The sequence below is a fragment of the Dromiciops gliroides genome, chromosome 4, assembly GCF_019393635.1.
Source record: "Dromiciops gliroides isolate mDroGli1 chromosome 4, mDroGli1.pri, whole genome shotgun sequence".
NCBI lineage: Eukaryota > Metazoa > Chordata > Mammalia > Microbiotheria > Microbiotheriidae > Dromiciops > Dromiciops gliroides.
Window position 1 is genome coordinate 52,649,171 of NC_057864.1, and position 26,910 is coordinate 52,676,080.

General features: G+C 40.7%; 1 protein-coding gene across 1 annotated transcript; it reads left to right on the forward strand.

Moving 5' to 3' along the window:
* The first annotated feature begins 11,807 nt into the window (after positions 1-11,807).
* Positions 11,808-26,616, forward strand: DUSP12 (dual specificity phosphatase 12). The gene is made up of 6 exons (XM_044004475.1): positions 11,808-12,230; positions 16,776-16,889; positions 16,988-17,106; positions 17,249-17,345; positions 19,370-19,553; positions 25,995-26,616. Exons 1-6 carry the CDS (start codon positions 11,965-11,967, stop codon positions 26,154-26,156), a joined length of 942 nt encoding a protein of 313 aa, XP_043860410.1. The 5' UTR covers positions 11,808-11,964; the 3' UTR covers positions 26,157-26,616.
* The last annotated feature ends 294 nt before the right edge of the window (positions 26,617-26,910 follow it).

The window sequence follows — 26,910 nt, forward strand, 5'->3', positions numbered from 1 at the left end:
GATATAAAAATGCAAATCAGCAAACCACAGGGGCAGAACTGGGAACATCTGTTATCTTCCTTTCTCCACATTTCAGGGCTAATTCTTTGGTAACTACTTTCTTTCTGAGCCAAAAAGGGAACTGAGAGCAAAATTCAAATCTCTTCCAACTAATCCAAGATCTAAATTCAGCTCCAGGGTTTCCTGGAAAGAAGGCATGATTTTGCAAACCCACAGAGAATCAGAAGGTGATAGGGTTCACTGCTATTAGTGACAAACCCAGTGAGAAGTTTATTGCTTTCCACAACCCCTATTTTAGTTTAAGAACCCTGGAGCAATAAAGTTACTCTCAAGATATCTTGGAAAGATGCTCTCCTTAAACCTAACAAAATTGGCAGAGATGCTAAGAAATGGGAATAGTGAATGTTGGAGGGATCATGTAAATACAAGCAAACTAATGGACAATTGGTAGAATTGTGAATTGTTCAAACTATTCTGAAAAGAAGTTTTTAAGTATGCTAAGTAATTAAAATTTGTATACCTTTTGACTCATAGGTACCACTGTTAGGCATATATTCCAGAAAGGTAAAAACAGAAAGATCAAAATATTTACAACAGCACCTTTTACAATGGAAAAGGAATGGAAACAAAATGTATACCCACAAAGTGGGAAATGACTTTCAGTGTGGTAATGAACAAAGTGTAGAATTGAAAAAAAGGAAGAGAATGGGTTGAATTGCTTTGGGGAAATTGCAAAGTTCTTTTATTAATCTGAAGCTTCGTATGAAAGCAAAGAGCCATCTTTTGAGTACACATATTTTACTGGGGTTGCTATATGGCAGCAAGACCTGGAGCACCACTGCCTCTGAAGCACATAACGTAGGAAGGCACATGGTGAGTAGGCTACAACATATAACCTATGAAGAATTCCAGAAGGACAGAAGTAAAAGATATCATCAAGGAATTATATGAAAGGAAGGGAAGATGGGGTTTTCATGTGGTGAGAGCAAGGGATGAGAGAGTTTCCAACTGGCACACTCAAAATATCAGAAGAAAGTAAGGATGGAGCCCAGTATGTTGGGTTGGGTGGGACCTCAATGGAGAATTTGGGAGAGAACATGGATAAGATTCTTAAAAGCATAGTAGGCATGGATGGGTTCCACTTGAGAATTGTCATGTCATTCCAGCACTTTCTAGAATAAAGAGGAGGGCGTGACATTAGTGTTCCAGAGGGCTGAGATCAGTTGTATAGCTCCCTTAACCAAATCATGCATCATAAAAAACACTTATTAAATGCCAAATTGTAGTTGGCACCATAATAAAGTAGAATTGGGTTAACAAACTCTCTCCTGTGAGTTTTTGAAAGCTGGTATGCCTCATTAGACCTGACTCAGGGGATCCTGGACTGAATCTGGGGTGACTCTCTGAAGTACAGAAACATCTAAAAGTCATCCCTCAATCATGCAAGCAAGTTTATGTTAAGTACCTACTATGTGCCAGGCACAGTGCTAAGCACTGGTTACCTCACCATTTAAAGATGACATCACTTCCCTCATACTCTCTCCAATTTCTTTCATTTAAGTTCCATTTTGTCATGTGAGTCTTCTCCAAAATACCAGTTTATGATTAAAATATATTCTTCCACTATCCTGGAAAAAAAGGCTCCTATCAGTTAACCAATTCCTAACCTCACAGCTCTTCCATGAAACCTGAGAACATCAAAAGGGAGTTGACAGATTCTTCATGGTTTCTTCAATCATTTTCCTAAAAAGATACCTATCTTTTGTATACGATATAAACAAGAGTAAAATTTCTACCTATATTTTTGTTCTCCTGATTAGGGACTGCCGCCCTGGACAATTATTTTTGGAAGAGCCCCAGCCATGTTTAACTTCACTCAGAACTTGACTTTCTAGGCTTTTCTTCAATTAGCTTCCTTGCCCCCATACAGGCACCCTTTTGCTCACTTCCCCCACTTTCTAGCTCCCCTACATGAGTTGTCTTCCCCCATTAGTATGTAAGCTCCTCAAGATTAGGACTTGCTTATTTCAATATGTATCACTAGAGCTTAAAACAGTATCTGAGACACAGTAACTGCTTAATAAATGCTCTATCTAATCTATCTACCAGATAGATTGTTGTCTCTCCCATTAGGATATAAGCATTTTGAGGGCATAGACTATTATTATTGCTTTTTCTTTGTATCCCTAGTACTTAGCACAGTGTCTGATATATATTACGCTCTTAATAAATGTTTATTGACTGATTTTAGTACATGTTCTTTACCTGAGTCTCTTTTTGATTGTGGGCCCCTGACGGGCACTGCTATCAACAAACTTTTACCTAGTGCCTCCTGTATTCAGAGAACAAAACTAATAACTGGGGCCATAAAGAGGGAACACGTCTATGTTTACTGACTAACTGGCTCAATTCCCAGGTCAGATTCAGATTTACAGTAAGTATTTCGGAAGATGATGATGTGTCATATATATTACTCTCCTTCAAAGGCCAAGAAAATTTTGGGAAGTCAGTACATATGAAACAACAAATGATAGGAGGACAAATGGCTTATATCCTCATGTGACTTGGCCCATGAATTGTATTATCCTATGAATAGTTATCTCTCCAAAATGATATTCTAACACAAAACAATGTTCTTTTCCTTAAGGGAAAAACATGAACTGATTATTTTACTAGTGATTATAAGACTATTCCTTTTCTTTTTTGCCATTTCCTAAACTAAAGTCCTTCTCTGGTGTATCAATATGGTATCAAGTCAACAAGCAATTATTAAGCACCTACTAGTTGCAAGGCACTATACTTAGTGCTGGAGAATACAAAGAAAGACAAAAGGCAATCCCTATACCCAAGTCTAATGAGGTAGACTACATACAAACTATATAGATATATAGTATAATATATAGTATATAGTATTAGAAAAAAAGAGAAAAGGCACTAACAAATATTAAGGAAGATTAAGAAAGCTTCCTGTATGTAGATGGTGAGATTTTTACAGGGATCTGAAGGAAGTCAGAGAAGCCAGGAATCAGAGATGAGGAAGTCACAGTGTGTAGGTGATTGTGAATTTCTGAAAACTATGATAAGGAATGGAAAGATTTGGCAGATACTACTAAGCCATAAGGGTAATAGTCCTAGGAAGAGTATATGTTTGTTGTCCATAAACTAGACTAGTTCAGAAAAGTTCATTACCAGGTTGGCCACAGGATGATAAAATTTTGGCCGCTAAGACTATTTACTAAATCACAAAGGAAATGTGATACACGTTACGGGATGGAAAACTGACATCAAGATTCTTAAAGAACTTTCTTTATGACTGACCATAGATTTTTGGGGGGGGGGGCGATGAGGCAATTGGGGTTAAGTGACTTGCCCAGGGTCACACAGCTAGTAAGTGTTAAGTGTCTGAGGCCAGATTTGAACTCAGGTCCTCCTGACTCCAGGGCCGGTACTCCATCGACTGTGCCACCTAGCTGCCCCTGACCATAGATTCTTAAATAATTGATTTATCATTTAAATCATTTCAATACTATTTACCCTTGAAGAGTGACAAAGGAATTCTGTAGGGTCACTTGCAGTACTGGCAGAAAAAGTTGCCCTCTCCTCTCCTTTCCCAAGCACAGTGGCTCTGCCCCAGCTCAAACTCCAACATTTTCCTAATCCAGTACCTAGTATATTGTTCCTGTCAAAGGAAGTTCCTAATTCCAAGGCCTGTAGTCTTCTACATGGGGAAAGAATATTTCCAACAAAGTAAAAGTGGTGCCACCCCATGGCCAGAAACAAAAAAAGCATAGGCCAGGAATGTCTCCACTTTATCTGCACGAAAGTAACCCCAGCATATAGATCTGAAAGCTTATGACATCCTGAAAAAACTTCTTGGTTTGTTAAATTGCCTTCTTGGCCAAATCATATCTCCCATTGCCTTCCTTCAATTTTATGATATCCTAGATATCAATCTGACATAATTCTAGGCTAATCTAGCACCCTACCTCTGAACTTCCCTCCCTCTGGTCACATGTCTTCCAGTCATCTCTGTTGAAAAAGTCTTGGGAGGAGCATAGCTGTGATTCCTACTACTGGGTAGTCTGAAGCAGGCAAATGGATTGAATTCTGGGGTTCTGAGCAGTAGGAGGGCTAAAGGCACTCAGTGTTGCATTAATATGGTGAGCACCCTGAGAAACCAAGGAAGTAAAGAAGGAAGGGAGAAAAGAAGGAAAGAAGAAAGGGAGAGAGAAAGGAAAGAAAGTCTGACTTTGGGTGGGAATTATGGGAAAATGTGTTTGTGTTAGGATGCAGGGGATCCCAGATCTCCTACAAACACTCCATCAGGACTCCTCTATTAGGCCATATAAAGAATCAATCATCTTTAGATTTTCCACCCAAACAAAGAATCAACAGAGGGACCCCTAGAATCCTTCAAAGACCCTTGGATAGATCAATGGGAGCAGGTCAAGAACCAAGTGCAGAGGGTAGATCATAGGTAAATGCCTTTGGAATCTTCTGGGTAGTCCCAGTACTCCCTGCATGCTCCATGGCACCCAAGTATAGCTATGCTAAGGCCTTCCTGGAGGCTCAAGGTTTACAGCATCAGGAGAGGAACTTTGGGGAATTCTGGGTAGTTCCAGCAGGGTAATCCCTGCTCAATCCAGGCAGAAGCTGAAACCTTCCTTGTGTCTAGCTCTGGAGTGAGCAGTCTCGGGAATTTCAGGCACCAGTGGCTCCAGATAAACCCCAGGAGAGAAACCCTAATTAAAATCTAGCTAAAACAGTTCCTGAAGCCCAGCAGAAGAGTAATCCCTTAGCTCAGCACTGAGGGAGGAAAAGGCCTCAGGAAGAGGCTATAGCAGGAAGAAGTCCTAGAGTCCTGTGACAAGAGAGCAGAGACTCAGAGTCCCTTAAAGATGGGGCCTAGTTTGGCTGACTATACTGAGGACTGGGCAAGCCCTGCCCAAACTATTAAGTTGCAGAGTTTGACCTAAGTGCAGGCCACTCCCCACCGTCCTGCTCCTACCAAGAGCAAAACAAGGCAAACTCCTAACATTATGAAGAATTACTTTCATTTGAAAGATCCCCAGGGAATAAACATCAAGATGATAGCAATCGGGGCAGCTAGGTGGCACAGTGGATAAAGCACCAGCCTATTTTAGAGATGAGACTCAGGCCTAGGGAGGGTTCAGTGTCTAGCCCAAGGGGGCACAGTTACTGAATTGCAGAGCCCCTGTTCCTAAATACTTGATAAATGAAGGGACTTTCCTGAGGTCACACTGCCAGGTCTCCTGACTGTCAGATCAGTTCCTCTGTCCAAGACGCTTGGATGTCTTCAGTTCTTCCCATTTTCCATCCATTGCTGGGGAGATGCTTTTCTCAGCACCCTGCTCTATCTGTCTACATGAGGGGAGGGGGAAGGAAGTTCTGATTTTCCTATACCTTCCCTCTGTATAATCTCTGAACTTCTAAACATCCCTGGCCTTTGGGGTAGCTTGGTGGTGCAGTGGATAAAGCACCGGCCCTGGAGTCAGGAGTACCTGAGTTCAAATCCGGCCTCAGACACTTAACACTTACTAGCTGTGTGACCCTGGGCAAGTCACTTAACCCCAATTGCCTTACTAAAAAAAAAAAAAAAGATAGCAATCAAGAAGTCCAGATAAAGCCTCAGGGAAAAAAAAAAGCCCTAGCCACATGGACTGTAAGAATATATAGAGGACATGAAATAAAGGATACATAATGGAAAAGGCAGAGAGAAAAGAAAAGCAAGGAAAATTGATACCTTAAAAAGATAGTGGAAAATCTCACACAAAAACTAATGTCCTGAAAATTATAATGGGCAGGACGAAAAAACAAAACCCAAAAAAACAACACACACAAAAAACAACCAAACCAGTTATTCAACAATTCATTAAAAAAATATCAAAACAGGGGGCGGCTAGGTGGCACAGTGGATAAAGCACCGGCCCTGGATTCAGGAGTACCTGAGTTCAAATCCAGCCTCAGACACTTGACACTTACTAGCTGTGTGACCCTGGGCAAGTCACTTAAATTTAAAACAAACAAACAAAAAAACCCAAAAAAGTAAAGAATAAAAAACATAAGAAATATAATAACAAAAATAATTTACTTAGAAAACAGGTCAAGGGGAGGTAATTTGAGACCTTTTTGAATGAAAATTGCTCAGAGCTCTTAGAGCTAGAGAGCAAAGTAAAAATGGAAAGAATCCACTGGTCACTTCCAGGAAGAAACCCGAAAATGAACAATCCCAGGAACATCATGGCAAATTCAAGAGTTTCCAGATAAAAGAAAAAATATTGCAAGATGCCAAAAAGATGGAATTTTATATACTACAGAATCACAATAAGGATTACATAAAGCTTAGCAATTTCTACCCCAAATAGAGGAAAGCTTGGAATATGATATTCCAAAAGGCAAGGGATAAAGGTTTACAACCAAGGACAATCTATCTGGCAAAATTAATTATAATCCAATAGGTAAAAATAAATTTTTAATAGAATAGAGAATTTCCAAGTATTCCTGATAAAAAAGACCAAAACTGAATAGACATTTGGAAATAGAAATACCCCAGACCAGTTACTTTTCAAAAGAAGAAATCCAAGCTATCAATAGGTATATGAAAAGATTCTCCAAATCACCATTAGAGAAATGTAAATTGAAGCAACTTTGAGATTCTGCCTCATATCTATTAGTCTGGCAAAAATGACAACAGGGGAAAATGATGATTACTGGAGAGACTGTGGGAACACAGATACACTATTTTGCTATTGGTGGAGGTATGAATCAATTCATCTTTTCTGGAAAGCAATTTTGTATGCTGTTCAGAAAATTACCAAACTGTGCACATACTTTGGCACAGCTACACTCCAAAGAAATTAAAAGGATCTGTTGTTTAAAAAAATGTATGTATGTTTTTATGAATGCATATATTTATTTATAGCAGTTATTTTCACAAATTGGTTACAGAAGGGGTTTCCTATTATTGAGGAATGGTTAAAAAATTGCAGTACGTGGATGTAATCAAATATTATGCCATAAGAAATGACAAAACAGGCACTTTCCGAGGAAACTAGGATGACCTCTACGAATCAATGGACAGTGAAGTAAGCGGAACAATTTATACAATGATAATGAAGGCCTTTAGAACTCTTATCAATGCAGTGCTAAACCTTGGGTCCAAAATAATGAAGATTAAACAGGCTACTCACCTACTGACAGGTGATTAAAACATAGAAACATTTTTAGACATAGCTAAATGTGGGGATTTGTTTTGCTGAACTATGTAGAAATGTATCGAGGGACTAGTTTTTGTTTGTTTTACTCAATGTAGGGAGGTAGTGGAAGGACAGATTAATTTTAACAAATAGTTATGTGAAAAAATTAAAGAAAAAGTCTTCTAGAAACATTTTTTTTTGTATCAGAGATCAGAAATATTTTTCAGTTTGGATGTGTTAACTATTATACTGTGGTATGTAGTTCTTCCCAAAGATGTCAGACCTGCTATCAAAACCATTTAGATCAAATGTCACATCCATTTTGGGGATTGAAGATCAAATGTTTGAGACTGGCACTAATTATTGGCCTCCTACTGTGAAAAACAGTCACAGAACTTTGAGGACATTTAAAATATGGCTGAGTCACTGTTTCACAGACACAGAAATTTACTTTCAAATTTACTGTGGATATAAATTAATATACCATTTGACCTATTATTAAATATCTTTATGCCTCAATCAGTATAAAGCATAAGAATGGTGAATGATAGACCAAATTTTACTTGTAGTCCCATGGACCAATAAATGACTATGAAGGCAAAAACTTCGTGTGGTTCAGTTAGACATCAAATGTAAAATTACTGGTTCTGTTCAATCCCAGTTAATGAAAAAGCCCTCCCAGGGAACTATTTGGAAATGGAAAATTTTCAAATGGGACATATTTCCATCTGTAAGGACCCTTCCATGTCTACCTCATTATCCTCCTTTACCTTAGGAGACTCCTACAGATTTCCTCCTTGCTTGATTTTTCTCTATTTGTCTCCTTAGGAGAAAATATATTTCAAACTCTTTATAATTATCAGGAGGAGGTCATCATCAAGTTCAGGTACCAATAGCATGAGTGAGTTGCTATGGTAGTATCACTATGGAAACTGCCTGTGTACACAGTCAAGCTCTCCTGCTAGGTATCCCTAGAGGTTAATTTTTGAAGCACTCTGCCATATAAAATCTCCTGGGCTGAAGAGGCAGTGGCTTTCTCCCATATTATACTTCTGGCTTATGACCTTTTTACAAAAAGAGAAAGAAAATAGGTCTAGCAGAAGGCAGGTAGATTCTAGCTTGGTACCCCCTCTCTGAGAACAAAGTGGCCAGTCTTAGGGCCCCAACTTCCCATACAGCTCCTGACAGCAATCAGAATTTCCCTTGGAGAAGAATAGGTGGAGAATATTCATACCTCCTTGTGAGCCACATCTAAAGAGATCCATGGGGGTATACATAACCTATGTGGGCAACAAATACACGTATACATTACACAAGAAATGTTTCCAAACTGAGATAGAGAGCATTATGAAATGTAAAATAATTTTGATTATATTAAATTTAAAAGATTTTTGCACAAACAAAACCAATGCAACCAAGATTAGAAGGAAAGCAGAAAGCTGGGAAACAATTTTTATAGCAAATGTCTCTAAAAAGGCCTCATTTCTCAAATATATAGAGAACTGAATCAAATTTATAAGAATACAAGCCATTCCCCAATTGACAAATGGTCCAAGGAAAGGAAAAGGCAGTTTTCAGATGAAGACATCAAAGCTATCTATATTCATATAAAAAATGCTCTAAATCACTATTGATGAAACACAGATGAAAACATCTCTATGTTTTGGCACAAGGGAAATATAAATGTCCTGATTAAAACAAAAACAAAACTGGTAATGTTATTCTCTAGCTATATGTTCATAAGCTCACAGGGTTCATGTTAATACTTTTTGGATATTAGAATTGACTAAGTTTTTTAAAGTGGTGTTTCCTCAGTCAATTGTGAGTTCCATAGGATATTTCACACACAATTTGGGAACATTACCTATCAAACAATCTTTCCAAGATGGTGTCATATCTAAAAATGCCTTTCATCTTGGCCAGAACATTGTCACTAATGAAGATGATTGTTTGCCCTATGCATCAGGAAATTAAATTTTAATTACTTATAAGATTTAGAGCAATTAATTATACGCAATATGGGCATTGCCCTGCAAAAAATGCTTTGTTTTAAACTTTTTTCCAGATTTAGTAAATGTGTCTGCAGTAGGAAAAAAAATTAAAACAGCTCTGAGATACTACTTCACACTATCAGACTTGCTAATATGATAGAAAAGGAAAATGATAAATGTTAGAGGGGATGTGGGAAAATTGAGACACTAATGTACTGTTGCTGGAGTTGTGAACTGATCTAACCATTCTGGAAAACAATTTGGAACTATGGCCAAAGGGCAATAAAATTGTGTATACCCTTTGATCCAGCAATACAACTATTAGGTCTGTATCCCTAAAATATTTTTTAAATGGGGGCAGGGGTGGGGGGAGGACCAGACTTTGGGAAGAAAACTCCATGGTAACTGAGATTTCATGATATCAGTCAGTCAAGCAAGGTCTAATATACATCCTAGATTTTGAAAGAGTGTATTTTTCAAAGAATTTAGAAAGATAGGTAATCATGTTAACAAACATTTAATATACTTATTACGTAATAGATTCTGTGCTAAAATAATGAGATTACAAAGAAAGTAAAAATATTGTCCTTGGTCTCAAAGGGTTCACATTCCAATGGGGTAGACATATACATACACGACATATACAAAGTAGATAGAAAGTAATCTAAGAGTGCAGGAACTGGGTTGAAGGGTAGGAGGGAAGGAGATCAGGAAAATCTTCCTGCTGACTACAGAATTTGAGCTGAGTCTTGAAGGAAGTCAGGGAAGCTAGGAGTCCGAAACAATGAAGGACAACCAGTACAAATGTAGTTAGAAGATAGTGTCATGTGAGGAACACCAAATAGGCAAGTGCAGCTGGGTCATAGCATGTGTGGGATGAAAGCATAAGACTGGAAGAAGGGTCCAGGGTATGAAGGGCTTTAAATGTCAGATTTTATATTTCATCCTGTACATAATAAGCCACTGGAGTTTATTCAGTAGCGAGAAGACAGTCAAACCTGAGTTTTAGGGAACTTATCTTTGCAGATGAGTGGAGAATGAATTGGAGTGAGGAGAGTTGAGGCCAATTAGAAGGCTACTATAATGAGAGCCTGTGCAATGTGTAAAGGGCTAAAATTCTAGCTAGTCTGTCTAAAATATCTAATGAGTGATCGTCAATGAATTATAAGCTTTAGCAAGAGTTAGACTTTTTAAGCATTTATTAAGGAGAATTAGAATTTGGTAAAGAGAGGCCTAGATTCATCTATCTATTAAAGGGAGAGAGCATTCCTAGCTCCACTCTCAAGCAGAGTCCTGAGGAAAGAGAGTGAGAGCACCAACCTTGCCCCCTCTTCCTCCCACAAGCAGATGTCACTTCCTGACGCCAAAAAGCTGCATGGCCTTGCCCTCAGAGACCTTCTCCTCATGGCAGAGTCCTACAGTAAGTCTCCAGCAGGTGGCTGTCATTCCAATAATTACAAATGGCTCCAAGATGTATGAGAAGTCATAGTCCCTCAGTTGTATTTGAGTACATAAAATGTATATGTACATATATACATATATTACACACTTTAAAAAAGTGTAAGGGCATTTATGTTGTGATGTTCTAAATGAAAAAAGGCTTGACAACAGATCACTGTGTGAAGTGGCTATAAGAGTCAAGGATAATACTTACTTTGTAAATTTGGGTGGAGGAAAATGGTGCCCTGGCTAGCAATAGGAAAGCTGGGAGGTGAGGTAGAGTATGGCAAAATTTGGAAGAAAATGTAAGTTCTGCTGGTCACCTTAGCTTTGAGATGCTTCGGGACATGCACTTTAAAATGTCCAAAAGGCAGTTGGTGTTGAAGAATTAGAGCTCAGGGGAGAGACAAAGGCTGGATTATATATATATGGGAATCATCTGCATAGACATTTTTGAACTCTTAGAAATAGATGAACTCATCAAGGGAGATGGCATAAGAAAGAAAAGGGGACTCAGAAGAGTCCTCAGTGACATGGTTGAAGATCCAGCAAATGGGTTTGAGGAGCAGACAGGTAGAACTAGAAGGGAGTAATGTCATGAAAAGCTAGAGATTCAGCAATTAAAAGACATCACTGATGAGTTTGAATGATGTCAGAAGCCAGATTGCAGAGAGTTAAAAAAAAAGCGAAAGTGGAGGCATCCAGTTTATAAGCCTTTCTCAAAGAATTTATCCAAGGATAGTAAAGATAGAGGGTGTTTCCTGGGCATGGGTAGAAAAAGTGAAGGCTGCCACGCCCTAAAATTCTATAGAGCAAGTCATCTCAAGAGTTGTCTCACACTCCTAAGAATGAAATTAATGGAGATACCAAAAAGTGTCAGTGAGGAATAACTGGCCGAGGTGGTTAAAGAGATGGTCATGGGAAGTAAGTCATTGATCAATTAAAGAAAAAAAAATTTCAATTTTGCCATTTTGGAAGGACAAGACTTAGGCTGGTGAGGGTAGGGAGGCTGGGTAAGGATGAGAGGGCCTGCTGCTGAATTCAAGGCCTTGACTTAGAATTCCTTGGGTTTCGTTTGTATATTAATACATTCCATAAATGTAGGTTGAACAGAAAGGAAACGAATCAGGGTGAAGCGCTCCGCAAAGAGAACCACCAGCGGATTCCTCCCACCCTACAGCGGATCCCTCCTTCCGGCCGGAAGCGCCGCTCTAGCTAAGCTTCCCGCGGCGCGTCTCGATAGTAAGGCGCTCGTCGAGTTAGGCCACTGGGCGCCGCCATGTTGGAAACCCCGAGAGACGGTGACGTCCCGTGTCATGGCGGCGCCTGAGCTGCAGGAGGTGCGGCCGGGCCTTTATCTCGGTGGGGCCGCGGCCGGCGAGCGGAGCCGGCTGAGGGAGGCAGGTGTGACGGCTGTGCTAACGGTGGATACGGAGGAGCCGGGCGGCAACGCCGAGGGCCTACAGACCCTCTTCATCTCCGCGCGGGACGAGCCCGAGACGGACCTGCTTAGCCATTTGGACCGCTGCGTCGCCTTCATCGGCCGGGCGCACGCCGATGGCGCCGCCGTGCTCGTGCACTGGTAAGCGTGCGGGGGCGGGGACGGTGTCGTGATCGCCCCGTCCCCTGGAGCGAGGGCTCTTGGGAAGGGAAGCCGATGTGCGGGTGGAACTAGGGCAGGGCAAGAGCCGGGGAAGCGCTAGGCGCCTTCCCTGCTCCCGGAGGATCATTGGATTGTTTTAAATAGAAGTGAACACGTGGTTACTTCCCGTCACCCCGCCCCCCTCCCAGTCCTGAGCTTGCCTAGCATCTAGGCAGTGGATAGCCTGCTGGACCTGGAGTCAGGAGATCCTGGACAGGTCACGTCACCCCGTGTGCCTCAGTTTCCTCATCTGTAAAATGAGCTGGAGAAGGAAATGGCAAACCACTCCAGCATCTCTGCCAAGAAAACCCCCAATGGGTCACGGAGAGTCGGACACAGCAACATCCAGGCTAAAGATGCTAACCAGCCTCTGACCAGTCACAATACCTTGGCCAAGTTTCCTGAGCCATATTTCCCAGTCTCGGTTTCAACTAACTCCCTCCCTCCCTCCCTCCCCCGACTCTCTTCCCCCCTTCCCTCCCCCACCTCTTCCCCTTCCCTCCCTCCCTCACCCCCCCCCTTCATACTATAATTCAGCAACATTGTGGGCAGATTGGACTTTTGTAGACTAACCCGGAAACATAACCACCTCTTAAAGCATATATTTGTAACAAAGTATCTATGACACATGGCTGGGAAGGGAATACTCGAACTCAGGAAAATTCCAACCCCATTCTTGCTCTCAACATCAGCCAACTATTTTGTATAGGTGTTGTCATTAGAAAGTTCCTCAAATTGGGGCATCCTATAAAAAGGCACAGCCAGAACTTAATAATAACCCATATGTCTAGGAGGGCATTTGGTTTTAGGTAACCAGAGGCACATCCACAATGTTTGTGCTTTCTAGCTGCCTTCTTTAGCAAAGCAAATACAGTAATTGTCCTTGGTCATAACTGTGTGACATTGGCAATAGGTTATTCAGGGAGTGTGTATGTGAACTCAGCAGAAGGCATTAAACACCCTGAGCCTCAGATTTGTAAAACAAGAGTTCAGGATCACTTCCAACTCTGAGTTCTTTGTTCTATAATTCTGGAAATGTAGAAAAGGGCCAGATTATGAAGAGTTTCTCCAGCCAAACAGAGGGTTTTAGATTTCATCCCAGAGGCACTTAGGAGCCACTGGGAGTTTACTGAGTAAGGGTCAAGACTATGCTTTAGGGATATCACTTTAGCAGCTAAGTGGAGACCCTCCCCACTGTTAAAGAGAGGAGACTAAATTGAAGTCTATTGTAGTTGTTGCCCATCTGACCTGGGCTAAATCCTTTAACTTTTGGGGTATCAATTTCTGCATCTGTAAAAATAGGGGGGTTGAACTGCATGTTACCTAAGATACTTTTCAATTTTAGGAGAAATCTTAAGATCAGTGTAACACGATGCTCTCTATCCCATACTGCTCCACCTTGGTTCTCCTGACATGTCTTTGCTCCATCTCAGTTTCCTTTGCATTATCATCATCTCTATCCTGCCTCAGGTCTCTTTCCTCTGCACTCTATCTAGTTATATCACCAGCTCCTCTGGGCTCAGTTATCATCTCTACTCAGGTAGCTTCCAGACCTACACATCCAGCTCTGCCCTTGTTCCTGAGCTTCAGTCCCATGTCATCAACAGCTAATTCCGCTACATACCCAGCCCCAATCTCAATATGACCAGGATAGAGCTCGTTATCCTTCTCCTAAATACGCCCCTCTTCCCAATTTCCTTTGCCTCTAAAGAGCTGCTCCATCCTGCCACTCACTAGCTTTGAATCCTGTGCTACCCTCAGCTCCTGCCTTCCCTTAACCCCAACGAAGCCTTCTACTGAGTCCTGGACACTCTGCCTCTACAACCTGTTATCGCTTGTCACCTTCTCTGCCTCTTCAAGTAGCCACCTGGCCCACATCACCTTCTACTTGGTCGGCTTCAGTCACTTCTTAATTAACTGTCCAGCCTCACTTCTCATTCCATTTCAGTTCCTCCTCCCCAGTGTTGCAGAAGTGATTTTCCTAGAGCTCACCTCTGACCACATTACCCCCCCAATCTGTAAACTTCAGTGGCTCCCTATTGCTTCTTGTATCAAACATGAATTCTTCCATTTGGCTTTAGTCTTTCAAAACCTGGTTCTGACCTCCTTTCCTAGCCTTATTACATGTTCTTCCTCTTCCTGTACTATACAGTACAGCCAACTGCCCCTCTTGTTCCTCACTCCTGACATCTGATCTTGCTTTGGCCTACCTCCCTCTCATGCATGGAATGCATTCCCTCCTTACTTAGCCCTACCTGCTGGAATTTCTAGTCTCCTTCCAAGCTCAGTTCAAGCACCATATTGTACAAAAAGGCTTTACTAATTCCATTTCCTTTGTCAATGTCTCCCTTTCAGGTGTAAGGGTGGATAGAATCGGGGGTATATACTTGCATGTGTATGTGTTATCTTCTTTGAATATATTTAGCACCTCGAGGGCAGAGACTCTTTCATCTTTGTTTTTGTTTCTTTGGAGACTAGTCAGTCAATAGTCAGGGGCCTGCTGTGTGCCGGGAACTGGACTAAGTGCCTGGCATTATACCTGGAACATTATTGGTGCAGCTAGGTGTCACAGTCAGGAAATAGAGTCAAGAAGACTGGAGTTCAAATCCTGACTCTTTGTGGCCCTGGGGAAACCACTTACCTTCCCTCAGCCTCAGTTTTCTCATTTATAAAATGAGGATAATAGCAGTACTTCACCAGGTGGTTGTGAAAATCAAATGAGATAACATGTAAAGTGATTTGTAAACCTTTCAATGGTATGCAAGTGCTAGCTATCCTTAGCTATTATGATCGAATGTTGCTTTAAGTTTAAACTTTAAGGTGACTTATTTGTGTAGATTTTAATACTCACCTACACAGCTGTGATAGGCCCAGTTGTCATTTAAATAGAAAAGATAGTACTTTTCCCATTTCCAACAGGTATCTTCAGTTCTCATCACTGTCATTGGCACATGGTAAGCCCTTAATAAATGCTTTCTCATTAATTCGTGTTATTTTTATATACACACCTAAATTTATATAATATTTTACAGCTTAGAAAGCACTTTCCTCACAATTACTCTCTATGAAGTTGGTTGTATGAGTATTGTTGCTCTGCCCTCCCACCCCTCCACCCCCCAATTTTATAGATGACTGAACCAAGATGAAATGTGATAGGTCTATTCAACTTTCCATTATGCCCCATTATCTCCCACAAGTAAATATAGACCTTGGGCTATATTCTAAATTAGTATTGCTATAGGATTGGAGACCAAGAAGGCAAGGTACCTCAGGGCCATCTCCAGGTCTCTCTTTTTACAGATTGAGTAACCGAGGCCCAGAGAGGTTCAGTAACTTGTCCAGGATAATCAATGCTCCCCCAAATTGTCAAGGTAGTATTTGAACTCAAGACTGTCCAACGGCAGAGCCAATGAGCTTTCCATTGCAACACACTGCCTGAAAGAAGAATCAGATTTAGTTTTACTAGAAATTGGACTTGCACATTTGACATTATAATAACCCATATTTGCAAAGTGCCTTCCCTACATTATCTCATTCAGTTCACACAGAAGCCCTGTGGAGTACAGAGAATTTACACATTCCAACATCTCAAATGATTGAGAGGACAGGATAGAAATCTGTACCTTACGATGAGACTAATTTATGTAAGGCTGGTGTCGAGAGGCAATCACAACATCATGAGATGTATGTGAAAATTAGGTTTATTGCAAGAGAAATGGACATGCTTGTGGAGCCCAAAGAGATCACGGTCCTTATAGAAGTTTGCATATTTATGAAAATGAAGCAAAAGGAGGAGAAAACGCATATTTCTACCTACAGGGGCATGGCATGCAAGGGGAAAGGTTCAGTAAAGGTGTGAAAAGGACAAGACCCCTCTCGAAGGGAAGGAACAAGGCAATGGCAAAAGTCACATTTCCCTTGGGAAACTGTAGACTATGAAAATAGGAGGGTCTGCTTATCTGCAAGGACCCCAACTGCACCAGCATTTTCCCAGCCTGGCACAGACTGGCTAGTGTCTATCTTGTCTCCCAAGGACACGCAAGGAATCTAGCTTGGGTTATAAACAACAAACTATGTCAGTTGGAGATGTGGGGGAGGGGGCAGGGAGGGTAATAGGGGATGGGTGCAGAGGGTTTCATTCTTGACACATTTCAGGGCTTCCTGCATGCTCTAGGTCCAGTGTTTCTGGAAAATAAGGCAGCTCAAAAAAACAAGTTCAGGAGACCCCTTAACAGTCCTTAACACTGGTAGTTTTCTTTTGTTGTTGTATGGAGTTGGAGAGGCATGGGCTTTTAAATTCCACATTTGTGCGTGTGTGTGTGTGTGTGTGTGTGTGTGTGTGTGTGTTAGTGGGATATAAAAGGCAAAACGTTTGCTTGAATAGCAGAGCCAAATAAAAATGGAGCAAAATTTTACTGGCAATTAACAATAGAAATGTCATTTCCTTCTGTCATTGACGGCTTGACTGTAAAAGACTCTTTTCAGCCATGCAGGCATCAGTCGAAGTGTTGCTGTCATGACTGCTTACATAATGAAGACTGAGCAGCTCACTTTTGAAGACGCCTATGCAAACCTCCAGACCATCAAGCCAGAGGCTAAGTGTGTTCTTTTTTGGTTTTGTTTTGTTCTGTTCCTTATGAGAAAGGATGTGTTTCCTCCTTGAAAGAAAAGGCGAACTCTGGTTTTTGTAATTACAGAATGAACGAGGGCTTTGAGTGGCAGCTGAAGCTTTACCAGGCAATGGGTTGTGAAGTGGACACCTCTAGTGCAATTTATAAGCAGTATCGATTACAAAAAGTTACTGAGAAGTATCCTGGTGAGTCTGGATTCTAAGCCCAAGAGGAATATGTTTAATTTCTAAGGCTGTCATTTCTTCTCCTCAAATTAACAAAGTATTATCTGGGTAGACAAAGAGTTTGTGTATTCACAATTGGCTGTGTCTTAACTGTTTCTTATAGAATTACAGAATTTGCCACAGGAAGTCTTTGCTGTTGACCCAACTCTTATTTCCCAAGAATTGAAAAATGAGATACTCTACAAGTGTAGGAGGTGCAGGTGAGTATTTTGCAAGCTGTCGAGGTTTATATTGGTTAGAGAAAGAAACTTGTTTGAAGTTCCAATGTCTTATTTGTTTGTTGAATTTGGGAAAATGGTAGTGATACTGAATAAAAGGTGATTGGTAATTCAGACCTCAGATTTAGATTAAATTAAAATTGTAGGAGTTGCTTATCTCACAGTGGTGTGGAGTGATGCAGACCTCCACAGGAGCCCATGCTCCTTTGCTTGATATTCAAGGTCCTACCTTGCTGGGATTCTCTCTTACTACAATAGTTACCAGTTACCTGAGGTTCCACTCAGACTGGACCACTCCCCAGAGACACCTTATGCTTTCCCTCCTCCATATCTTTTTTGGGGGGTGAGTAAGGCAATCGGGTTAAATGACTTGCCCAGGGTCACACAGCTAGTAAGTGTTAAGTGTCTGAGGCCAGATTTGCCTTAGGTCCTCCTGACTCCAGGGCTGGTGCCCTATCCACTGTGCTACCTAGCTGCCCTTCCTTCATATCTTTTCTCACGTTTTTCTCTACATGACCTAGAATGTCCTTCTCACCTAGGCAGACAGGTGTGGTAGATAGAGTGCTACACTTGGAAGCAGGAAGCCTGAATTCAAATCTGGCCTAAGACACTTCTAAGCTGTATAACCAAGGACAAATCACTTAACTACTGTTGGCCTCTGTCCTCTGTCCTCTGTAAAATTGGAATAATATGAAAACCTACCTAAGAGGTTTACTGTAAGAATCAAATGAGATAACATATGGAAAGGGCTTTTCAAACCTTCAGGCATTTTATCAGGGACAGCTAGGTGGCCCATGAATAGGGCACCAGCGCTGCAGTCAGGAGGACCTGAGGCAAATCTGGCCTCAGACACTTGATACTTATCGACCCTGGAGTCAGGAGGACCTGGCCTCAGACACTTGACACTTATTAGCTGTGTGACCCTGGGTAAGTCACTTAACCCCAGTTGCCTCGAACATGCAGGACCATCTCTAGTCTTCCTGATATTTATCTTGCCATTGGACCCAGATGGTTCTGGAAGAGAGAGTGAGGCTGATGACTTTGCACAGCCTTCCCTCATTTAAATCCACTTCACTGTAAGTCATGATATCACCTCCCAATGTCATGGTCCTCTTTGAGAATGAAGGACCACCATCACCACCAAACACTTTAACAGCAGCAGCATCATCATCACCAACAACAACAAGGACATTGGGGCAGCTAGGCGGCACAGTGGATAAAGCACCAGCCCTGTATTCAGGAGGACCTGAGTTCAAATCCAGCCTCAGATACTTGACACTTACTAGCTGTGTGACCCTGGGCAAGTCACTTAGCCCTCCTTGCCCTGCAAAAGCAAAAACAAAAACAAAAAAGCCCCAAAACGAAAAACAAAAACAAGGACATTGACAAGTATTAATATATAACTGTAAAATTATATAGGATGTCAAAGTGTTAAGAAAGCTTCCAACAAAATGACATCGAAATTCAGAGGAAGAAAAGATTTCTTCAGGTTGATAAGATCAGGAACGGCAGCAGATCCGGGAAGAGACAGCACTTGAGGTGGGCCTGGATGATGACAGAAACAATTATTAATATGTATTGTTACAAGTATAAATAATCACTAGTCATGTACCGGAGGATCAAATCACAATCCTCTCTTCCATCCAGGCCCAGCTCAGATGCCGCCTCTTCCCTGATCTGCTGCCGTTCCTGATCTTATCAACCTGAAGAAATCTTTTCCTCTTCTGAATTTCCAGGTTGTTTTACTGGTACCTTTCTCACTACACTTGCATATTCTACCTATTTTGCAGTTATATCTTCTTTCCTAACTATAAGCTCCACAAGGACAGTTATTTATTCTTAGTTGTCATTGTGTTCCCTGCAGTATCAAGTACAGTGCAGACAATGAGGTTCTCCAGAAATATTTGTTGAATAAACAAAAAAGTATTCCACGATTAGATGGCTTATGTATTTTTAGAAATCTATTTTTATGGTTACTAATGTTCTGGGTGGTTTGGGAATTGCAGGCGTTCCTTATTTCGAAGTTCCAGTATTTTGGATCATAGTGAAGGAAGTGGACCAGCAGCCTTTGCTCATAAGAAAATGACACCTTTAATAATTAACACAGGAAATGAAGCTAAATGTACTTCTTATTTCATTGAACCTGTTCAGTGGATGGAATCTGCATTGTTGGGTGTGATGGATGGACAAGTGAGTAGAACATTCAGCTTTATTAATGCAATTTCATTACACCAACTATAATTTGTTTTTCTTTCTTGCATTTTTGTTTTTCACAATATTCTTATGATGTTACTGTTTCTTTAATGCATGTCCTGTCCTGTCCTGTCCTGTCCAGTTTGCCAGCAGTACCTGCCATTATGTCCCTCCTGCATAAGTTGCACATATGAATCCATTAATAGTTTATTAACAAACTGTTGTACAGCTATTGCATAGTAATGAAGTCCTGCCTGCCTCTTTTGTTCTGGAACAAAAGTTTTTATATGATTCATAGGTTAAGTACAACTGAATACGAAATCTGTAATTGGTTTTTTTTTTTCCTAGTGAAGGACACTAGATTGGCATAATTAAATTAATAAAATGATCATTTTCCCTCCTTTGGATCCAGTATTTGATAATTGTGGTAAATTCATTCCCTATCTTCCAAATTAATGAAATGAAATTGCTATTTCTCTTTTCTTCTATATTTTTTCATCTTTATTGGCCTAGCTTTTCAGGATGCAATTTGCACAGAATTTTCTGAGATACCAATAAGTTAATATTGACAACTTCATTTTTATTGTAATTTTATTCATTGAGTCAACACGCATGTATTAAGGCTACGTATGTGTCAGGGATTTGGCTAATCTCTAGGAATAAAAATACAAGTAGAAAGGCAATCCCTGCCCTCAAGGAGTTATTTTCCTTTCTTTCTTTCTTTCTTTCTTTTTTTTTTGGTGAGGCGATTGGGGCCAAGTGACCTGCCCAGGGTCACACAGCTAGTAAGTGTCAAGTGTCTGAGGCCAGATTTGAACTCAGGTCCTCCTGACTCCAGGGCCAGTGCTTTATCCACTGCACCACCTAGCTGCCCCAGGAGTTATTTTCCAATGGAAGAAGACAATATCTTAAAGAAGTTGAAAGGCCAGGTAGGTTTGAGGGACCACCTACTTGGGGGGAGGGGGGGTGGGGTGTGTAGAAGAGAAAGTCTGGAGTGCCCTACAGTCAAGCGGAGAAAGTGAAGGGGTATTGATCACCTTTTTGTACATAGCTTCTGTATTAAGCCCTTGTGAGGAAACAGATGATAAAATCTTCACCCTGAAAGAATTCAGTCTAGTAAGAGATAGAAATTACAACACACTCAACTATTACTAGAAAACAATGACAAACCCAACAACTTCTTCAACCTCTAGTAATCTCTTGTCCCTCCAAAATCTGATAGCACCTACTGTTCACTCTGTGTTTGTGTGTGTGTGTGTGTGTGTGTGTGTGTATTTATATTTCATTGTTGATGTCTTGACTCTCTAGGTAGGTTAAAAACTCTTTGGGAGGGGCAGCTAGGTGGAGCAGTGGATAAAGCACCGGCCCTGGAGTCAGGAGTACCTGAGTTCAAATCCGGCCTCAGACACTTGACACTTACTAGCTGTGTGACCCTGGACAAGTCACTTAACCCCCATTGCCCCACAAAAAACAAAAAAAAACTCTTTGGGAATACAGGGAATATTTTTTTCTGGCTCTTCCACAGTGCTATAGACAGATATTTGTTGAAGTAGTGACATATATATAGTGTTCAGTAGGTATCAGAATAGTGTAGAGTGTGGCTTTTTTTTTTGGGTGAGGCAATTGGGGTTAAGTGACTTGCCCAGGGTCACACAGCTAGTAAGTGTTAAGTATCTGAGGCTGGATTTGAACTCAGGTCCTCCTGACTCCAGGGCCAGTGCTCTATCCACTTCGCCATCTAGCCGCCCCAGGCACATTAAATTCTAAAGGAAGGTTCCAAGACAGGGGCTTGTTTCCTGGTAGCAAGATCTCACTTAGACTCCATTCTGTTTATAATATCTCCTATTTGAGTTGAGTCCTACCTGAAATGGAAAAGCATGTACCTTGAAGATTTGGGCAACCTCATGTATCAACAATGTCCTTCAGCTGCTGGCTGAATAACTGAATAGCCTATCAGGGGCTGATTTCTGAGGAAATAGAAAAGGGAAAATCTTAATCTCAATAATTGGTGCTTAATAGAAGAGAAAAATGAAATCATACTATTTTGACTGAATATCATAGTTTCTGAATGTTAGCGGTTTTTAATAATAAAAATGGTCATTTTAGTTAATACCTCTCAATGAAACTAATTTGGAGGTATAATCTCTCTGAATTTAATTTGGTTTATTCCACTTAGAGTTTCTTAATATAAATTATCTTTTCTTCTATAACAAATTTTAAAATGTTATTCTTTTCCAATGCCTCAGATTACCATCTGCCTTTTCCTTCCTTCACCCCAGTCCCAACTGCTCATTTCCCACCAGGTACTGGATACCCCCTCTTGGCTTACTGTTGACTCCTCCATAACCAACCCTGCCTGAGGTAACCTAGAGCCATTGATTGGGGGCTTCCCAAGCCACTCTAAGTACTACCTGACCTTTCCAGCTTCTCTATGTTCGTCCCCTAATTAGAATGGGGACTCCTTGAGAACAGACAGTCTTGAATTTCTATTTGTATCCCCAGCACTTATCCAGGAGCTCCACACATAATAAGTAAGCACTTACTAAATTCTTTTCCATTCATTCTGTTTCATTCCATCCACAGGTCACAAAGTAGAAAAGCAATTGAAACAGACACGTCCCATTGTCTTTTACACTCACATGCTTCAGTCCTCCAATCTCATCTATTATCATCATGTAAAGCTCTTCTCTATACCCTTCTATACATCCTCCATGGGCCTCCACCCAGCATGCTGGGGGCTTTCTTGATGTCAAAGCAGCAATGGGACAGGATGCCTTTTTTCCTTTGCTTTTGTGACATGACTGGTCCACCTCCTTTGGTCATACAATACCTTTTTTTTTTTTATCACCCTCCTTCATCACTCAAATTTCTCATTCCATTTTTTCTTCTACCTCTCTTATTTTATCTTCAAAGTGTTTTTTGAGTGCTTCTATGGCCTGAGACCAATTCATATTTTTTTTTGCAAGCTTTGGATGTAGGATCCCTGATGTTGCTATCATCTTCTGAGGGTGCACCTTGATCTTCTTTGTCACTAAATAAACTTTCTATGGTTCACATCTTTCTATGTCTGCTCATCTTGCTCCTCTTTTACTTTGCTGCTTTCAGGATGTACTGTCCCAAGCTTCAGGGGGTCTAAAGTGGTACAATTTTTTTTGTTTTGTTTTGTTTTTTGTTTTTTGTTTTTTGCAGGGCAATGAGGGTTAAGTAACTTGCCCAGCGTCACACAGCTAGTGTCAAGTGTCTGGATTTGAACTCAGGTCCTCCTGAATCCGAGGCCAGTGCTTTATCCACTGTACCACCTAGCTGCCCCCTAAAGTGGTGCGATTTAAAGAGGGGCAGTTTCTTCACTTGCCTGGCCTGTTCTCTGGTCCATAGACAATCCCAGGCCGACTTGCTCATTAACCAGGCAGCAAAACTTTGTGTGCTGTGCTTGTTAGCTCCGATGAGCCTGCACCCCTCCCCCACCTGCGCCACCACCCCTCAAGCCTGGTTCCCAGCAGGGGTGAAGCACCCAAGTTCTGCCTCAGCACCAGCAAAGACCCCTGTAATCTCCCCCGAGCCAGCTGCTCAGCCCTCTCGCCAGACCGCGAGCTTAGTTCCAGATGACACTAATGCTGCAGCTGATTCAGAGGAGGGGAGTGTGAGGGGGTGGGGGGACAGTGGTTCTCTTTCTCTGGCTCAGCCTGCCTGGGACTGGATCTGTGTCAGCATGACCTCCACTTCTACCCTGGCACAAAAGCCCCCTCCTGCCAACCTTCTAAGCGTCTTTGGCTGGAAAATGATCTCAGCCCCATAAAATACCTTTTAAAAAACGTAGCTACACCCACATTTCTTTCTTTTTTTCTTCCTTCCTTCTTTCTTTCTTTCTTTTGTTCTTTCTTTCTTCCTTGGTGAGCATTTTTATTTAAAGTTTTGAATTCTAAATTCTATCCCTCTTTGCCTCCCTTCCTAGCCCCTCCCTGAGGTGGTAAGCAATCAGATATAGGTTATTCATGTACTATTATGTAAAACATTATAATATTAGTAATATTGTATAAGAAAACTAAAATAAAAGAAAAAAATGAAAGAATGAAAGTTAAAAATAGCATGCTTTAGCCTGTGTTCAGTCAATATCAGTTCTGTCTTTGGAGGTAGATTGTATGCTTCATCATTAGTCCTTTGGGATTGTCTTGGTAGTTAAGTCATTCACAGTTCTTCATCAAACAATATTGCTATCACTGTGCACAATGTTCTCTTGGTCTGCTCACTTCATTGTACATCAGTTCACATAAGTCTTTACAGGCCTTTCTGAAACCATCCTGCTTTTCATTTCTTATAACACAATAGTATTCCATCACAATCATATACCACAACTTGTTTAGCCATTCCCCAATTGATGTCGAATTCCTTTGATTTCCAATTCTTAGCTACCACAGAAGGAGCTGCTACAAATATTCTTGTACAAATAGGTCATTTTCTCTTTTTTTGATATGTCTTTGGAATATAAACCTAGCAGTGATATTGCTGGACCAAAGGATATGCACAGTTTTCTAGCCCTTTGGGCATAGTTCCAAATTGTTCTTCAGAATAGTTGGATCAGTTCGAAACTCCACCAACAGTGGATTAGCATCCCAGTTTTTCCATATCTCCTCCAACATCCAACCTTTTCCTTGTTTATTATATTAGCCACTCTGATAGACGTGACGTGGTATTGCAGTTGTTTTAATTTGCATTTCTCTGATCAATAGTGATCTAGAACATTTTTTCATATGATTATAGATAGCTTTGATTTCTTTGTCTGAAAACTGCCTGTTCATATTCTTTGATCACCTGATGCCTTTTTGATGAGAACTTTCACTCCTACTTCTTGGGATCAGTTGTTGATTTGTAATCCATTTGCTTTTATCATGGCACGAATCTCACCTTGTTATTTTTTGAAGGGTAGGCTAGTGACATACAAGTTCTGACAGGTCCTACCACTATGTGCAGGGGCTTCATGGCTGCTCTCCAAGGGCCAGCCTACCTAAGTATAGAGAGGATAATTCCCAAGAGGCTGGCTTCCAGGGGACGAATTGCTTTGCCTATGAAAGGATAGGGCTAGGATCTAAACTTGGGATTTCATTGGTATAGGGAATTTGAAGGGGAGTTTTGCCAATACAGATTGCTGTCTTCTCTTCAAGTCCTAGCTTACTAGAACCATGAGAAGTTAAGGGACTTGCCCAGGTTCATGTAGCCAGGAGTGTCAGAGGCGGTACTCGCACCCAAGTCTTCTGGCTTCAAGGCTGGCTTTCTGAAAGGCTGGTCTCTGAAAAAAAGGGAAAAATTTGATATTTGTAGCAAAAACTACTATACTATTTTCTATTGCTTTTAAATTCGAACATATTCAGTAAAATTTGAGTTCCCTGAACAGGTACCATTAGTGAGGGACAGCTTCTTAAAGGAAATGAGTTTTGAGTACTTGGGAGATCTTTTTACTTGGAATTTAGAAGCCAGTTAAAGTTTTCCTTAATTTTTTGGCCCTTGACACCTTTTTTGACTACTGGCCTGGCCATAGCAGGTTTGCTGTGAAATCTTCTTAGTTCTTTAGTTCTTTTTCTGAATATCATATTTATTTTGGCAACTAGATTTCTTTAACTGAATTTACTCTGAAGTCATGCTATTATTTAAATATGTTTTTTAAAAAAAGGAATGACTTTTTTTTTTTTTTGGTGAGGCAATTGGGGTTAAGTGACTTGCCTAGGGTCACACAGCTAGTAAGTGTAAAGTGTCTGAGGTCAGGTTTGAATTCAGGTCCTTCTGTATCCAGGGCTGGTGCTCTATCCACTGCGCCACCTAGCTGCCCCACAATTTTTTTGAGATTCTAGATTAAAGAAAAGTAAGAACAAATTTGCAGAATAGATATCATACTTGTTTTCTATCAGAGAGAAATCTATAGGTAAGAATTAAATATTTGTAATAAATACATATATTCTTTAAATTATGCTTTTCTTCTTTTTTTTTTTTTTAGTGAGGCGATTGGGGTTAAGTGACTTGCCCAGGGTCACACAGGTAGTAAGTGTTAAGTGTCTGAGGCCAGATTTGAACTCAGGTACTCCTGACTCCAGGGCCAGTGCTCTATCCACGGCACCATCTAGCTGCCCCTAAATTATGCTTTTCTAAAAGTGCTGCATCATTTTCAAGTGTTATTCTTTCTTGCTGATGTCTTTAATCTCAAAGTGCTTTACAAATGTCTCACAGAGTTAAGTCGATTTGTAGATAGAGTTAACTGAGGCAAAGATAAGTGATTTATACAATATCATTGGCAGTCTACCTGAATTCTGGTTTCCTATGTTTGTTTCCCTGCGTTTTCTTTCATTGTGACTTTTGTTTCTGGGTATTCGATTATTGCCTGTAGTTGTAAATTCAGCTTTGTCGGTGGGTTTGGTCTATAAAGGTGAACCTTCTGTATTTTATTTTTAGCTCCTTTGCCCAAAGTGCAGCGCTAAGTTGGGTTCCTTCAACTGGTATGGTGAGCAGTGTTCCTGTGGTCGGTGGATGACCCCAGCTTTTCAGATACATAAGAATAGAGTGGATGAAATGAAAACACTGCCCCTTCTTGGATCACAAGCAAGAAAAACGTAAACTTTTTTCAAACTGATTCTGACGACTATCTTGAAAAGAAACTTCCTTATATCTGATGCCTTTGTTCATTACTATTTATTACAAATTTTCAAATGTGCAGGCAACCACAATTTTTGGTTGTCTTTTCATTTGGCACAAGAAAATATATGAAGATGTGTTCGGCCTTGTCATATTCTCTTTCTTCGTCTTGGATATAAAATGTGCCAAATTTATCTAAGCAGAATAAATTAAATGGGAACCAAAGTATCTTAACCATATAAAGCATGTATGTATGCGTTAGGCACATATATGTATGTATATGTATATACAGTTTGGTATTAAAACTCCTGTATTGTCCAGATATTTCAGTGTTTGTATGTGTGTTTTTTTTAGACTTGGCTTTATTTGTGAAATGTTAGCATCAAAACTTTGACTTTTGGTCTGATGACTGAATTGACAAAATCCACCCACTAAATATGAAAGCAGCTATGTGATTATATTATTATTATATTATTGATTTGTTGAGACATAACAAAATTACTTTTGTGAAAAGCAAAGTGGTTTTTTTTGTTTTTTTTTAGTGAGGCAATTGGGGTTAAGTGACTTGCCCAGGGTCACACAGCTAGTAAGTGTTAAGTGTCTGAGGTCGGATTTGAACTCAGGTCCTCCTGACTCCAGGGCTGGTGCTCTATCCACTGTGCCACCTAGCTGCCCCGAAAAGCAAAGTTTTAAATTTAGTTCCTTCTTGAAATTTCAGAAGAGCCCTAAACAAGTG

Coding starts and splice junctions, on each gene's coding strand:
- DUSP12 (XM_044004475.1), top strand. CDS start 11,965: ATGGCGGCGCCTGAGCTGCAGGAGGTGCGGCCGGGCCTTTATCTCGGT. Junction 17,107..17,248: donor AGTTACTGAGAAGTATCCTG/GTGAGTCTGGAT, acceptor TGTTTCTTATAG/AATTACAGAATTTGCCACAG. Junction 19,554..25,994: donor TGGGTGTGATGGATGGACAA/GTGAGTAGAACA, acceptor TTTTATTTTTAG/CTCCTTTGCCCAAAGTGCAG.